At 42.6% G+C, this 15576-nt stretch overlaps 1 protein-coding gene across 2 annotated transcripts in view; it reads left to right on the forward strand.

The window, feature by feature from the left end:
• The first annotated feature begins 11000 nt into the window (after positions 1-11000).
• Positions 11001-15576, forward strand: part of GPR149 (G protein-coupled receptor 149) — a 50083-nt gene continuing 45507 nt past the window's right edge. Inside the window, exons 1-2 of one of the 2 annotated variants that reach the window (XM_078389083.1) lie at positions 11004-12184; positions 12353-12685. In XM_078389083.1, coding sequence (XP_078245209.1) covers positions 11720-12184; positions 12353-12685 — 798 coding nt within the window. In that variant the 5' untranslated portion in view covers positions 11004-11719. Of the gene's footprint in view, positions 12686-15576 lie in introns of both variants that reach the window. The other variant, XM_020781838.3, reaches the window with a different exon arrangement.

Genomic DNA, 15576 nt, shown 5'->3' on the forward strand with positions numbered 1-15576 from the left:
ATGTGCATCATCAAATTTCATTGGACTGAAACTCTAGCATCTCTTGCCATTGTTTATGCTGCTTAGGACTAATGGAAGTTACAGTCAAAAAAAAACCTAGAAGGCTACTTTTTGCCCCAGAGCTGTGCATCAAGGAGAAGAAGACTGAAGGCCATTTCCACCTAGGTGTTGAGTCTGGGATTGAGTTTAATCCTTGATGCAATGGAATCCCAAAATGTTGAGAAGGAGTAGTGGGTAAGATAATTGCTCTCATGCCTGCTGGTGTGGCTTTCTTAGCATCATCTAGTTAGTCATCAGAGTGGAAAGCAGGATGGACCACTAGCCTTGTGTAGCAGGTTCTTCTTATGTCCTTACTGCTATAGTCATTACGTTTATGACATAGATCATCTTGTATGGTTTCAGAGCTTCTAATTCAAACTCTTCGATATGTTTGATCTAGTTGGTGACAAGTTCATAATATATTTACCTCCCATATTACAGTCTATCTACTATTGAAACAGATCAGGAGAGAAGTGGGGAGAGGGGAACAGAACAAAAGACCAATGCATGACAATAAATAAAATAGAAAGCTACAAGCTGTTAACACTTACTAGTAAGTAAGCAAGACTCATTGTTCTGAAGGAACACGCATAAGACTGGAAGCAATAAATGTAAATTATGGTTGTTGATTGCAAATAAATAACGGCTGCTGAACATTCTGATCCATCACACGCACACTTAAATCAAGGCAGGCTCTCTACGTGACAGATGCCCTTCTGTGAAATGACAGAAGAATGCAGCTGGCTCCCTTTAAGAGGCAGTTTGCTGCAGCACTGATGGAAATCAAGCCATAAATTATACTGTATGTCCCTGTGCTCTCTGTTGCCTGGCACAGACCCCATGTTAATGACAACAGCTCAAATGTTTCTAAAGAGCACATGTTAGTATTGGAAGGTGAGGCCCTAGAATGTTGACTGTCTTGTATACAGTAAATTGCTGCTTTCATACTTCTCCAGCATAGTGATACTCTGCCTATTTGAACAAATTTTAAAATGTAGGTTACAGTGTATGTCAGGTTGGATTTAAAATAGCAACAATAACCAAGACTAATAAACTTGATAGCATTTAAAGAGATTGGCCCTGCTTTATGCAAGGTCCTCAGTTTGTGCAACCTGGCTGTACAACAAATAAGGCAAGGAATTATGAAGGAGAACTCGATTTGTGTTAAAAAAAAAATCCTGTTGTCAACATCTAGCAGTAACGCATCATGCATATTATGTGCTTTATATTATTGTTATTATGCATGATTATGATGAATTAATTACAACAACATCCTTCTACAGAGAAGCTGATAATATTTTGCTTCAAAAGGATGTTGAATATGGGAGATGTAGCATCTGGTGTTACCTTGGAACCATGGCTTGTAGGGGTAAAGTGTTTGGACTTTTTGATTCTGGTTCCACCACAGTTGGCTGCCCACCCCACATAATTGAGGACAGAGGAATGGCTTTTCGGAGAAACTAGGTATGTTTGTAGTACAAAATATTTTGGAATTGTTGGCTTTTGGATGGGCAGTTACAGCCATGCAAAAAACCTCTTCCTGTTGGAGACAAAACTGCTGAAACTAATTTGTCTATGTAGCACAATGTGGTTTCCTGCATTTACGGACATTTCTTGGGAGTGTGGCAGCAGGTGATTGCCATAATGAACATGTGGACTTCATAATTTACCACTACTGTACAACATAGGCTGGATCTCACCAGGTCTTCCTCTCAATGTCTCTGGCTTGTGGGTATCCTTTCCCTACCCCTTATCTACATACAGATCACTTTTTGAAATCTTTGGAACTATATTTTGCAAATGTATGGGGGCTGCAATCCAAAAAAAATGTAACTATTCCAAGATTTGCACGTAGTGAAGACTATACTAAAGTCTGTGCAGGATGTTTCTGAGCTTACTATTCATGCCTCCTTTTAGTTCAAGGGTAGGATGACAGGATCAGAAATATCCCAGGTACAGGTAGATGTTGCATGCTCCCATAGCATGATGCTGATTCTGACCTAGTCAGGAGTTAAATGAGAGACCCGGGGGAAGCCAGTGTTTCCTGATGTGAGTTCCATGATGGAAAATAGCAGGGTCTTTAGACAAATTCAACACAGGCTAAACTGTACAGCTGAATAAGAAGACAAGAAAATCCTCCTTCAAACGTGAGTTTGTATTTTCTCCTTGGTAAAATTCTCTCTCTCTCTCTCTCTCTCTCTCTCTCTCTCTCTCTCTCTCTCTCTCTCTCTCTCTCTCTCTCTCTGTGTGTGTGTGTGTGTGTGTGTGTGTGTGTGTGAGAGAGAGAGAGAGAGAGAGAGAGAGAGAGAGAGAGAGAGAGAGAGAGAACAGTATTGGTTTTCAAGAAAACACAATGTTTAGTAGATGAGCACTAAATTCATTTTCAGGATGGAGAAAGATTGCTGCTTCTTTTCTCTGCAATATATCAGGTGGAAGAATTTCCTTCCTGCCTTCCTTTTAGTTTTAAACTTTTGAACAGGCCTTTTGCCACAAAGCAGCACAGGAATCCAAACTAATCGGACCAATGCAATATGGGAAAGTGCCAGACTCTGTGGCATGGGACCCATTAAAAAATATTAAAGATTAACAACAACAGAAACCTTCCTCATATGTTATGAAGATAAGAAGCAGCCCCCTACCCATCACCAGCTTTCTCGGGAATCATAAATGTACCTCATTAGTAACAGGAGTATACTACTTTCTCCCCTACTGCAAGAAATAATGCAATGATTCCAGACTGTGGTCTCTCCAGATTTTGTCCTTTCTTCTCGCCACCCCATCCCCATGCACACGCTTTAGAAGAACTCTACAGGGCAATGCTTGTTAAAACTACCATTGCAGAAGGAACTTTAATGTTATTAGCTTTGACAGTCTGTTCTGGCATTTTTGAAAATATTATTCACCTTTACCCCTAGGGATATTTTGCTCTGCTACATTTTGCATCATCACATTTTGAAAGCCAATCTACCTATCCCACTGCAACTTCATGAACATCCATCAGCAACTAAACGGGATCTTAAACATATTGTCTTATCAATACTGAATAGATTTTTGACCCACTTGGAACATTCATTAAACAAAATCTCACTTCCTAAGTGATAAAAGTAAAGCAAAGCGTGATGCTCATCTACCAACCCATAGCACTTAAATCACTCTCTGGGCAGTTTACAATTTAATTACATATTGCCCGCTGACCCCCAGCGAGTTGGGTACTCAGTTTACCAACCTCAGAAGGATAGAAGGTTGAGTCAGCCTCAAACTGGCTCCCTGAGTCTGTCACGATCGAACTCAGTTTGTGAGCAGAGATGATTTCCTAAGTCTGAGGTCAAGAGTTCCTGGTAAAGGTAAAGGTAAAGGTTCCCCTTGGCATTTTTAGTCCAGTCGTGTCCAACTCTAGGGGGCGGTGCTCATCCCATTTTTCAAGCTGTAGAGCCAGTGCTTGTCTGAAGACAGTTTCCGTTGTCATGTGGCCAGCGTGACTAGGAACGCCGTTTTACCTTCCCACCGAGATGGTACCTATTTATCTACTCAACTCCTTAATATCATCAGGTCCTTTCATGAGGATATGAAAGACACTGTAGTTTTTGATGGCTCAACATCAGATCCCTTTGACATCCGAAGCGAAATAAAACAAGGCTGTGTCCTCGCGCCAACCCTGTTTGGGATCTTCTTTGCTGTCATGCTGAAGCAGGCCTTTGGAACTGCAACAGAAGTTATCTATCTCCAGACTAGATCAGATGGAAAGCTCTTTAATCTCACTAGATTGAGAGCAAAGACCAAAGTTCAACTGAAATGCATGCGGGACTTCCTCTTTGCTGATGATGCAGCCATTGTTGCCCACTCTGCTGAAGACCTCCAACAACTCATAAATCATTTTAGCAAGGCCTGCCAAGACTTTGGACTAACTATTAGCCTGAAGAAAACACAAGTCATGTGCCAGGGCGTGGACTCATCTCCCTCTATTACTATCTCCATGCAAGAATTGGAGGTTGTTCATGAATTTGTGTACCTTGGCTCAACAATCTCTGACACTCTCTCCCTAGATATCGGGCTGGATAAATGCATTGGGAAAGCAGACTCACAAAGAGAGTATGGCTTAATAAGTTGACGGCATACACCAAAATCCAGGTATATAGAGCCTGTGTCCTGAGCACACTCCTATACTGCAGCGAGTCCTGGACCCTTTGTGCACGGCAGGAGAGGAAATTGAACACCTTCCATATGCATTGTCTCTGACGCATTTTTGGTATCACCTGGCAGGACAAAGTTCCAAACAGAGTAGTCCTAGAATGAGCTGGAATTTTCAGCATGTATACACTATTGAAACAGTGCCGTCTACGTTGGCTTGGGCGTGACCTGAGAATGGCTGATGGTCAGATTCCAAAAGATCTCCTGTATGGAGAATTAGTGCAGGGAAGCCGCCTCCAAGGGAGACCACAGCTGCGATACAAGGACATCTGCAAGCGGGATCTGAATGGACCTCAACAGATGGGAAACCTTGACGTCTGAGCGTTCAACCTGGAGGCAGGCAGTGCATCATGGCCTCTCCCAATTTGAAGAGACACTTGTACAGCAGGCTGAGGCCAAGAGGCAGTCCCAAAACCAGCCAAACCAGGGAGCTGGACAGGGGACAGATTGTATTTGTCTTCAATGTGGAAGAGATTATCACTCTCGAATTGGCCTTCTCAGCTACACAAGACACTGTTCCAAGACCTCCATACAGAGCACGTTACCATAGTCTCTCGAGACTGAAGGATGCCTACTAGGAATCACATTTACATGCTTTTGAACTGCTAGATTGGCGAGGAGCTGGGACAAAATGATGGGAGCTCACTCCATCGCATGGATTTGATCTTATGACTGCTGGTCTTCTGACCCTGAAGCACAGGCTTCTGCGGTTTAGCCCGCAGTGCCACCACGTCCCCCTGCTAAGGAAGGACCAAATTCCTTAAAAGTATTACCTCAACAGATTTGTCCCATGATAAGGAATAATGATGTGCAATGTCACACACGGTGTATCCATACTTTTCCTTGACTTGTCAAGACCAAATCTAGTTGTGGAGGGTAGTATGCCTGGAACTAGCAAAAATTCCTCCATTTGTCCCAGTCTTATGTATAAAAATGTTGCACATAAAATCCACCAGATTTCCACAGTGAACACAGGAATAATGGCAGCATTCTATCTTCAGATTAAAACTGAGCATGCAGGATATACCTTCGCCCAGCAATTGTGGCCATAGTTTTAAAGGGACAGAAAAACATTGGTAACTTTTCGACTGATACTCCACATTTCACCAGTTCAAAGGAACTCTTCTTGAGAAGCATCAGTGAAGCTCATTGAAAAGCTTGGATGAAGTCCTTTCCAAAACCTGGAATTAAAAAGGGTAAACATTTACCAGTTTAAGCTCTTACTTTACTGTACCTCTAACAAAGTGTATCACATTAAATTTTGCTGCCTTTAAAGATATCATTTATAAATCATAGATGCTGAAATTGAAGCTGTTACCTCAGAAGGTGTCATTTTTTAAAATAACCAATATCATTTTCAGGCTTTGAATGGTGAACCTTTTTCCCCACTGTCTTGCTTTAACTAAAGGAGACCACCAAAGCTCTTTTAATAAAATGCAGACAAGACACTTTGAAATAGCTTGATTTATTTTTTTCATTATGCTCCCTAGCAAAGCCAGAAAAATTAACTTGCCACCATAAAAGTGAAAAAGAGTTTGCTGGAATGTTAGCATTAATGCCCAAAACTATGGTAAGGCACCTGGGGCTTTATAAACCTAAGAATGTGAGGATCATCCACTATTCCCTGTCATTACAAAGGAAAGTGACAGTGTAGCAAACACTGCACCAATTGTACAGTGGCGTAAAATTTCTTCCAGAAATCTATGGGCTTTTGTTTTCTCTGCTTCATCAAGGGGAATGTCTACATTTATCCTTTTGGCATGACTGGTGTAGTCTAAATAAGGTCACTTGAGGTTTGAAAAGGGAAGAGTGATATGTCATTTGGTGTCATGTTTTTGTCCAAATGGCCAACGTACTCCTGACTCCTTCACTGTCAGTTAAACACTTCTGCTCCTCTGCAGAAGGGAACTGGAAGTGAAATTATTATTTTCGCCTGTCCAGATTAAATTATTTTTATTTGCCTTGTGTATAGTGCCAATCAAGAGCCCCCCCCCGTAGTTTTGATCAGCACATCACATAAAGGAAAACAAAAAAAATTAATAAAACTGTATATGATGGTTTGTGGAAGACAGGAGGGTCTGGTGTGCCCTGGTCCATGGGGTCATGAAGAGTCACACGACTTAATGACTAAACAACAACAACATATGATGGTTTGAATTTCCAGTATTGTGATGAGCCACTTCAGGATATCAGCAACATACAGTATATATACGTGTGTGTGTGTTCATGTCCCTTGTCATTCCACAGAGGAACAGGGAAAATGTTCAACTTTCTGATATCCTGAAGTGGCTCATTTATTAAGCCACATCACAATACTGGAAATTCAAACCAGAAAGAGCTTTGGCATCATTGACAGCTGGAAGGCTTGATCTCATCCTGTTCCCAGTGATCTCATGCCCTGGGAACAGACAAAACTAGAGCACACCAACCTGCACCAAAGAGGTAAAAGCCCCAAACAGGGGATCAGGAAGGTGTGGGTTGGGGTGCCCTAAAGAGCAAATTGGTTCTCTTGTCATGTGGTTGCTGGGAAAAAAAGCAAACCAGTTCATCCCCACAATGCACAAAACAGGGAAAATGCCCATCTGAATGAGCCCTTAATCCCACTTAGTGCCTAACGGATTGTTCGCCTCCTAAATGAACATTTTTAAGGAACCCGGAGTTATTCTGTGTGTTTAGTTATGGTACAAAACCCTGGGTATATGTGAACAAAAACTGTCAAAATACAATGAGACCCTATGTTTCTTAAATTATCTTCACAGTGGATCATGGAGTTCTGAATTATTTGATCTCATTTCCATAGTGGAATAGAGGGACGTGGTGGCGCTGTGGGCTAAACCGCAGAAGGCTGTGCTACAGGGTCAGAAGACCAAGCAGCCATAAGATCGAATCCACGTGACGGAGTGAGCGCCTGTCACTTGTCCCAGCTCCCGCCAACCTAGTGGTTCGAAAGCATGTAAATGTGAGTAGATCAATAGGGACCACCTCGGTGGGAAGGTAACAGCGTTCCGTGTCTAAGTTGCATTGGCCATGTGACCACGGAAGATTGTCTTCGGACAAAACGCTGGCTCTATGGCTTGGAAACGGGGATGAGCACCGCCCCCTAGAGTCGAACACGACTGGACAAAAATTGTCAAGGGGAACCTTTAACTTTACCTTTACCATAGTGGAATGGCAGCATTTTGAGGAAGACAGAGCAAATCCTCTGAATGAATGGGATTTGTTAAGTCAACACTTATGTAAATCTGTTTGATCGATTAGGTATGTCTACTCCAGTTTAGACAACCAATTGGAGTCAGCTCATTATTTCACACTAGCATACGTGTGCTCATATATTATCTTTTAGTTTCCCCTTCCTCATCATCCCTGATGTGTATCGAATGTGCACTGTTGTGGTGGTTTTGCAGTGCATAGATTACGGTTTGATCGAACAAACAGTGAAGATTGTTAAATAAGACTATTATTAGAATTGACTCAAAGGGGGGGGATTCTAACCATCCTGATTTAAAAACCCCTCTCAGGCAGCCAGTCCCTAAGGAGAAGTCTGCCTGAAGATGAAGGTCTTCGCTTGCTTGTAGAAGGACAGTAATGGTGAGGCCAGCTTGGCCTGCTGTGGGAGGAAATTCCAGAATCAGGAAGCAGTGACAGAGAAGGCCCTCTTCTGTGTCCCCACCAGATGAATCTGTGAGGGTGAGGAGACTGAGACAAAGGCTTCCCCTGATGATCTTAACACCCAGGCAAACCCATAAAGAGAGATATGGTCTTTAAAATAGATTGGATGTAATCAGGAATCCATAGGTTAAATTGTGCCCAGAAATGCATTGGCAGTCAGTGGAGCTGCTGTATTATGTGATCCCTATTACCAGTTAGCAATCTGGTTGCAGTGTTTAGGACCTGCTGAGGTCTCCAAACACTTTCCAAAGGCAGTCCCACATAACACATGCTACAGTAATCTATTGAGGATCTAACTAAGGCATGAGTCACTGTAGCCTTATTCAACCTCTCCAAGAATGGGCAAAGCTGGTGCACTAGTCTTAATTGTACTCCTGGCCACCACTGAAACCTGGGCATTCAGGTGTACAGGCACAGGTTGCATTCTTGTTACTTCATCTGCATTTCAACTGACCAGAAGAACGGTTGTCTTGTCTGGATTACGTTTGAGTTTATTCACCCTCACCCAGTCCATTACAGACATCAAGACAACTTCACATGCAAACCTTAAACTTCACCTATTTGTTTTGGTCCAGTTCTCCAGTTAAGGTCATTTTGAATCTTGATTTTGTCTCCTGAGGTATTAACTATTAGTCCCAGTTTCGTATTATCAACAGATTTGATCAGTATGCATTTACACCTTCATTGAAGTCAGTTATGAAGATGTATTTATTACATAGGCATGTATATATGCCTGCCTGCCTGCCTGCCTGCCTGCCTGCCTGCCTGCCTGCCTGCCTGCCTGCCTGCCTGCCTGCCTGCCTGCCTGCCTGCCTTCCTTCCTTCCTTCCTTCCTTCCTTCCTTCCTTCCTTCCTTCCTTCCTTCCTTCCTTCCTTCCTTCCTTCCTTCCTTCCCTTTCCTCCAATGAGTTCAAGGCAGTGAAAATTAACTCCTTAACCTATTTTGTTCTCCTAGCGACCTTGTGAGGTAGGCCAGTCTAAAAGACAAAGATTGACTCAAGGCCACCCAGTGAGGTCCATGGTGAAAGAGAGATTTGAACAGCCATCTTCCAAATCCCAGTCAAATATTCTAATCATTGTAACACACCATCATCGCAGTTCTGCAGGGTTAATGCAGGGCTGGTTGCGATTTAGGCAGGGACGCTATTCCTTCCAAGGCAAGTATTGGATCTGCTGACCTTTGAATCTGTTCTAGCTGGATGAGTCTGCGAAGTGCACGGCCAAATACCATGTGGGTCAGAGTAAGACCAAATTTATTTTGAGGTATTGATCAGCTTTATCAGGCCTAACTACAGAAGCCTGAATGCTGTGACTATGACCGAGCAGAGTCCACAAAGCCTATAACGGAACTGCTGGTGGTGTGGAAAAGCCGAGAGCTTGGCTGAAAGGCAGCATTATGCACCTGCCGGCAGTTATGCCGCTCATCTGGCATATGCTGTCAGTTTATCCCTTTGATCACCAAGGCATTCTTTAAATATGTGGCATTTATTCTTATCAAAAGACACACTCTGTGTTAAGATGACTGCATTTCATCAGGTGACTTTAGAAAGACAGAAAAGCTTGTAGCCAGCGTAGACCAAGCAAAAACATGGGCACAGTGGCTGGCCTATGCCCAGATTGCTAAAATGCACGCAGAGGTAGCCATGCTATCGAAGGGAAAATTTGATTTTGTGTTTTAAGTGTTTTTTTTAAAAATTATTGTTGTTCAGTTTCTCACGCCTGTTTCAATGTCCTGCACATTTGCTTTGGGAGGTTTACATGGGAGAAAGCAATAAGCAAGTGATCACAATGGATCAATCCATAAATAAAGTCATTCCATCCACTTAAACCTTTTTTTAAATGCACCATCGTCTTAAAGATCTGACCTGAACCCAGCACAAAGTCAGAGAAGCCCCTTCTCAAAATGGAAGGCAGGCCTAATAAACCAAATCAAAATTGGGAAAGGAAATTGTCTGACTAACCCTATTATTCACATGCTCCCCTCAAGGTCATCAACCCTCACCAGACCACACCCCGATCACTGCCCCTCACCTCTTCCTTCTCACTTAATTTATGGGCAACAACAGGCAATGAGGCAGGCAACAAAGGGCAAACATGGAGGTATTGTATGTTCCTTCTCCTTTCTGATATGCTCTTCCCAATGGCTTCTGGAAGGAAGAAGAGTTCAAATTTTCCTGTAAATCAGTGTCCCTCACAAAGTTCTCTCAGCAAATATTTGTAGGGCAAGAGGGTGAGAAACAGGAAACATATTCTCCAGGCTTGAGATTGGCTAAGGAGCAAGGGGGAGGGGGAGGAAACGAAGGGGAGAAAAACAAGGCCAAACCAAAGAAAGACTCAAAGGAGCAACTGCTGTTACCCTCCTCTGAGGTGACCTGTCTGTCAGGTGGCGAGACAGCTTTTTTTGACCATGATTGTCCCCATTACAAAATGGGCACCTAGACCCTATGTTGCTTCGTGTACTAGAAGTAAGGTCTACAATACATATTTAACACGTAACACTCTTGAAATATTGTTTAAGCTTTTTGTCTAGGGCTGCTACTCTGGCTGTGCTGTGGCATCATCTGCTGATGCTAGTTTTGATAATAAAACTGAAACAACCAGACATCTATTAAATTTCTGTATAACATTGTTTTAAATTAATGAATACACAAAGACACATTGAATCTTGTTTCCTGTCTAAACAGACCTAGAGTTGTATTAGTATTAGTACTGCAGATAGTCTAAAGGTGAATTGAACTGAAGGAATGACTTTGGATCATGAGGGGGCAATTTGTGGCCCTTCAGATGCTTTGGAGGCTAAATTCCAGAAGCCCTAATCAGTATGGTATGGAATTATGCGAGGGTCTGCTTCAAACATCTGGAACCTTAGAGTAAGATACCACTTTGTGGACATGTCTAGAAAACCAGGGACTTCAAATATACTTCTGTGTACACTCAAAACCAAGGAATTTGGTTGGTAGCCCGGACTCTCAGCTTGCCCTGAGGCAGTAGGAACACTATCCTTTCCCATCAGATCATTGTGTTCAATGGTTCACATGGCTTCTTTCTTCTCTGAGGGGAGGGTGCAATTAATAAAATAGGAACCACAGCATTTCAGCTTGACATGGGGCAGCTGTGGAGCAGCCCAGAGCTTGCTAAGGACAGAATTTGTGCTTGCATCAAGTCTTGGATGTTTGCGTTGAGATTTTGGCATCATCATCATCAGAGGTGTGGCTTTGCAAGGGCACTCTTTCTTGCTTCTGATTGAAGAGCAGCTCTGTGGAGAAAGACGCTTATTCCCCTCTCTCCTGCTATCCTGCTTCTGCCTGACTCCTCCCTCCTGCAGCTCTGAATAGTGCAGGCTGAACCAACGAGCTTCTGATTTTCACCCCCCCCTCCTCACTGCAATAGTTTCTCCTCAGCCATCAGCATGAGACTGATGTGCTGCTTTCTTTCCGCCACGGCACGTTTCTTGGAATTTTCTGAAAGGGCTTTACTTTACAACAGTTAAACTCAGTCACTTCAAGGGGATGATAAAGGAGCTGGATAAAGAAGCAAAATAAGGAAAAGGATGAAAATACCCTTTTTTTCCTTTCTTGTTCAGCATCTTTTGCTCTCTGGCACATCAGCGATGCTTCTTTTGACCATGTGTTTCCATTTGAAGCAAGAGCTTTCCAGGACTACTTGAGAACATTGTGAGCAGCTATCTATGCAGCACCGCACGAATAAACTTGGTAGAGAAGACCACAAATCTACTCTGGAGCTCCTAGTTCTGTCAGCAGATGAGAACTCACAGAATCGGTGAGACGGCAAAATAATACCTTCCCAGCCCACCCGAACAGCAATGTCGGTCACTCCTAGAAATGCATCACTAAATGGGACAAGCCATCTAAACCAGGGGATTATGGATATACCCAAAGATTCAAAATCTTTGAACCTTTTTCTTTTCTGCTTGACTTTCATTATTACATTCACTGCTCTCCTGGGAAGCATCTATTTATTAGTGTCGCTGCTGCGAATGCAAAACAAGAGTACTCTTGCCATGCTTGTGACTTCGTTGACAGTGGATGATCTGATCAGTGTGGTGCCAGCGACAATCTTCATGTTCAAGCTTTGGCTGAATGAGATGCTTCCCTCAACGTTGTGCACAACTTCAGCACTTCTGTATTTATTTCAGGGCTTTTCAAGCAACCTGATGGGGTCCCTGGTAGTTTCGTATAACTTCTACAGTCTCCACAAACTGGGGAGTGGTGAAGGGGCTACCAAGCAGCCAGTGAGCATGATATGGGCTGTTCTCACTATCTGGATGGTCAGTTTGCTGATTTGTATTTTGCCTCTGTGTGGTTGGGGCGCCTATACCTCAAACTCCTGGGGATGCTTTACTGACTGCTCCAGTTCTTATATCTTATTTCTTTTCATCCTTTACTCGCTGTGTTTCTGTCTCCTCATTGTGCTCTCTATTCCTCTCATTTATCAGCTGCTGTGCTCAGATGAACAACTCCATATTTATGATGACTATCATCAAATCACCCGAGGGTATTTCTCCCCTGGGTCACCTTCAGTGAGTAGTCAGATACCCTCCCTCTCTGCCGAAGACACTGTGATTAAAAGCTTGAAGCATTTCCGAGACGATTGCCAAAACTCAGACCCAAAAGTCAGGCAAAATCCAGCAGACAGCCACTGTAGACTGGACCACTATGGAACACAAAATGCACCATACAGCAGCCGAAACTTCACTGTGGAATTTGCTCAGAAGCGCTTCTCACTGATTCTGGCTCTCACCAAAGTCATTCTTTGGCTCCCAATGATGGTAAAAATAAACCCATTTTCTTTCTATATGTGTAATGGGCCAATTAAGGCGTGTCTGATGAGATTTAGAATTATGGGCCCTCAAATACAGAGCAATTGAGGCTGTGGTTTCTCTGTATCTTGGAAACTTGTATTCTGAAATGTTAGAGACCAGTTAGTCCAGATAAAAGTTGTGTGCATCTTTTTGATTCGTTAGATTATCAAATCAGCTGCCATGAGTTAAATGGATTCTCCACTACTGTACTGATTCATTGCATTCATTATAGCAATTTCTGTCTAACCTGTCTTCTCCACATATGGCAGATCTAGTAATCAGGACCCGCTAATGGAGTTCCTGGTGTGCACAAAACCTCACATCATTGCATTTTGATAGCAATTGCTAGGATTTTAATTGCAAATCCTGACTATCTAGTTTGGGGTATAAACTGGCTTATATGGGTGGGTGGATGCATTTGTAAGATTTGTATTACAACATGCATATGGTTTCATGGTTGTACTATAACCTTTCTCCCCTCCCCCCGGTTGACATATAGCCACATATAACCAGGACATCAGTTCGTTATTTTGTGGTTCTGTTCTATGCTGGGATGAGCATTCTACAAGTACATTGTACTGCTGAACGGTTCAAAGAATGAAGCCACTTGGAAGGGTGTGCCACGAGCTTCTGTTGGCACAGGAAACTGGACAGGCACTACATTGATGGTGTGTGAGATTATCCAGAGTATTTGTCAAATATTACTTCCCTCCCTCTTAGCTACAAGACACACCCTTGGCCCTTGGGCAGTAAATTCCTTGCGGCTTTAACACTGAAATGGAAGAAGGATGTTTTTTATAATTTTGTAAATACTGAGAATTATTGAGAACTGCCTTGATGCAGATGATAGTACAGAACACAGTTGCTGTCACAAGACATTTGAACATCCACATTGCTTAATAGACAATTCACTCTGTATCTTGAGAGCCCCCTTTTTGCCTGAAGATCCTTTTCTGTGAACTCACCTTTTCTGTGAAATTTATCTTGACCTTTTCTGTGAAATTTATCTTCAGCCTTATTCTGAACTGTGGCTACAGCTGCAGTCCTGTGCCAAATGTCTTGGGAGTGAATCCCATTAAATACAGTCTGATTTATTTCTGAATATGCATACATAAGACAGCACTGTTTGTCCATGCATTTGCATTTCTACATGATCACTCTTTGTTAAGTCCCCCTATTCCATCTTTTCCTTCTGTCATCTCATCACTGATGAAATTTATATTGTAAGCTCCATGGAGGCAAGGACTGGCTTTTTATTATTATTATTATGAAACACAGTGCACAGAACTCATCGTTATCATTAATAGGGAATGTTTCCATCTCCCAGTATAACCTCAGACAGGCTTTTATTAGTAGCTCAGGGCCAGTGCTTCTCCTCAGTTAACAGCTGAGGCATCAATATTTATTGTTTCATTTGAAGCAACCAGCGTTCTGAGAAACACAGATGGGAGTTATGTTAGCATGTTTGCTTTTCAGCATCTGTCACAGAGCTCAGCAGAGAGGGGCGCAAGACACACAGGAGTGTCAGTCTACAGCTTCACAAGCATCCCAGAGCTAGTGGTGTGGAGGGCAGGAGATCTTAGACCATCTGGCCTTAAGCCCATTTTGCCACCTCTTATGCTTCCCAGGGCCTCCCAGTGCTCTGTGACTCAGAGAGAGTAAGTGACTTCAAGTGAACATTATTTTGTTGGCAGCATTCTAACGGGGTGTGTCCAAAAGTGTGCGCTCCCAAGCAGTTGTTTCGGCAGAGACTTTCGAAAGTGTCACATTAATCAAATGATGAAACAATTACTTATTTAATACACAAAGACATGCTGAGGATGAGAAAGTTTGGCTTGTGCTCAGGCTCCCAAGCACTGTGGAGCATTAACACACACACACACACACACCTGGACAGCTTGTGGGTGCCATTGGCATATTCCTAAGGAATAATGTTTGAACAAATTCAGAAGAAGAGATAATGAGCATGCAAAACTCAGGGCATAAATCCTATATGAGCACAATGCAGACAGAAACTGGAGATTATTTATTTAAAAAATCATGAAGTTAGCACACAATGCCCACTGAAACCTTGACAGATGTGGGCAAAGGTGTAGGTCATAAATTCCATTTTGAGGCTTTGCAGTACAACTGCCCTTATAAATTGTTTAAAAAGCCACATGACATTTGTAGGTGAAAGCTTACAAGACGTTTACTTTCAAACAGAAGTGGGAATTCTGAGGCCTTGGACATGCACCATTATGATAAAGATGAGGATGCTGGAGATGGATTCTGGAAAACAAAATTCACATCCCCACTTGGTCATGAGGCTCCTTGAGCGGTTCCATACCAGTCACATTCATTTATAGATTGATCTTCTTCTCAGAGTTGTTATGAGGATAAACCGGGAAGCAAGAGAGCTGTATGTGCCACCCTGAGCTTCTTAGAGAAAAGGCAGGATATAAGGGCAATAGACATGTGGGTGGGTGGATGGGTGGATGGACGGATGGATCAAGGCCCTTTGTGCAACCTCCAGGGTCCCTTCCCCATATATACACACAGCATTTTTGTTTGCTTTGGAAATAAGGTTTAGTTATTTTATCCAAGTATTTCAAACTTGCTGTATACTGTATTGGCAGATCCTAGGCCATCTAAAATGAAAACTCAAGTCCTTAAAATAATGTAAAGCTTTGAAAAGCATGTTGAAACCACATTTAAAAAAATCAAAGGAGGAAAGTGGAGTGGAATGTTTTCCAAAGTCAGGTTTCAGCCTGGTTGCAAAATAACGACAATGCTAGTGCCAGTCAGGTCTCCAACGGGACAAGATTCTAGAAAGAAGAAGCTACCATTCAGAAAGCCCTATCTTGTGCCTCCAACAG

Source organism: Pogona vitticeps, chromosome 3 (assembly GCF_051106095.1).
Source record: "Pogona vitticeps strain Pit_001003342236 chromosome 3, PviZW2.1, whole genome shotgun sequence".
Classification (NCBI taxonomy): Eukaryota; Metazoa; Chordata; class Lepidosauria; order Squamata; family Agamidae; genus Pogona; species Pogona vitticeps.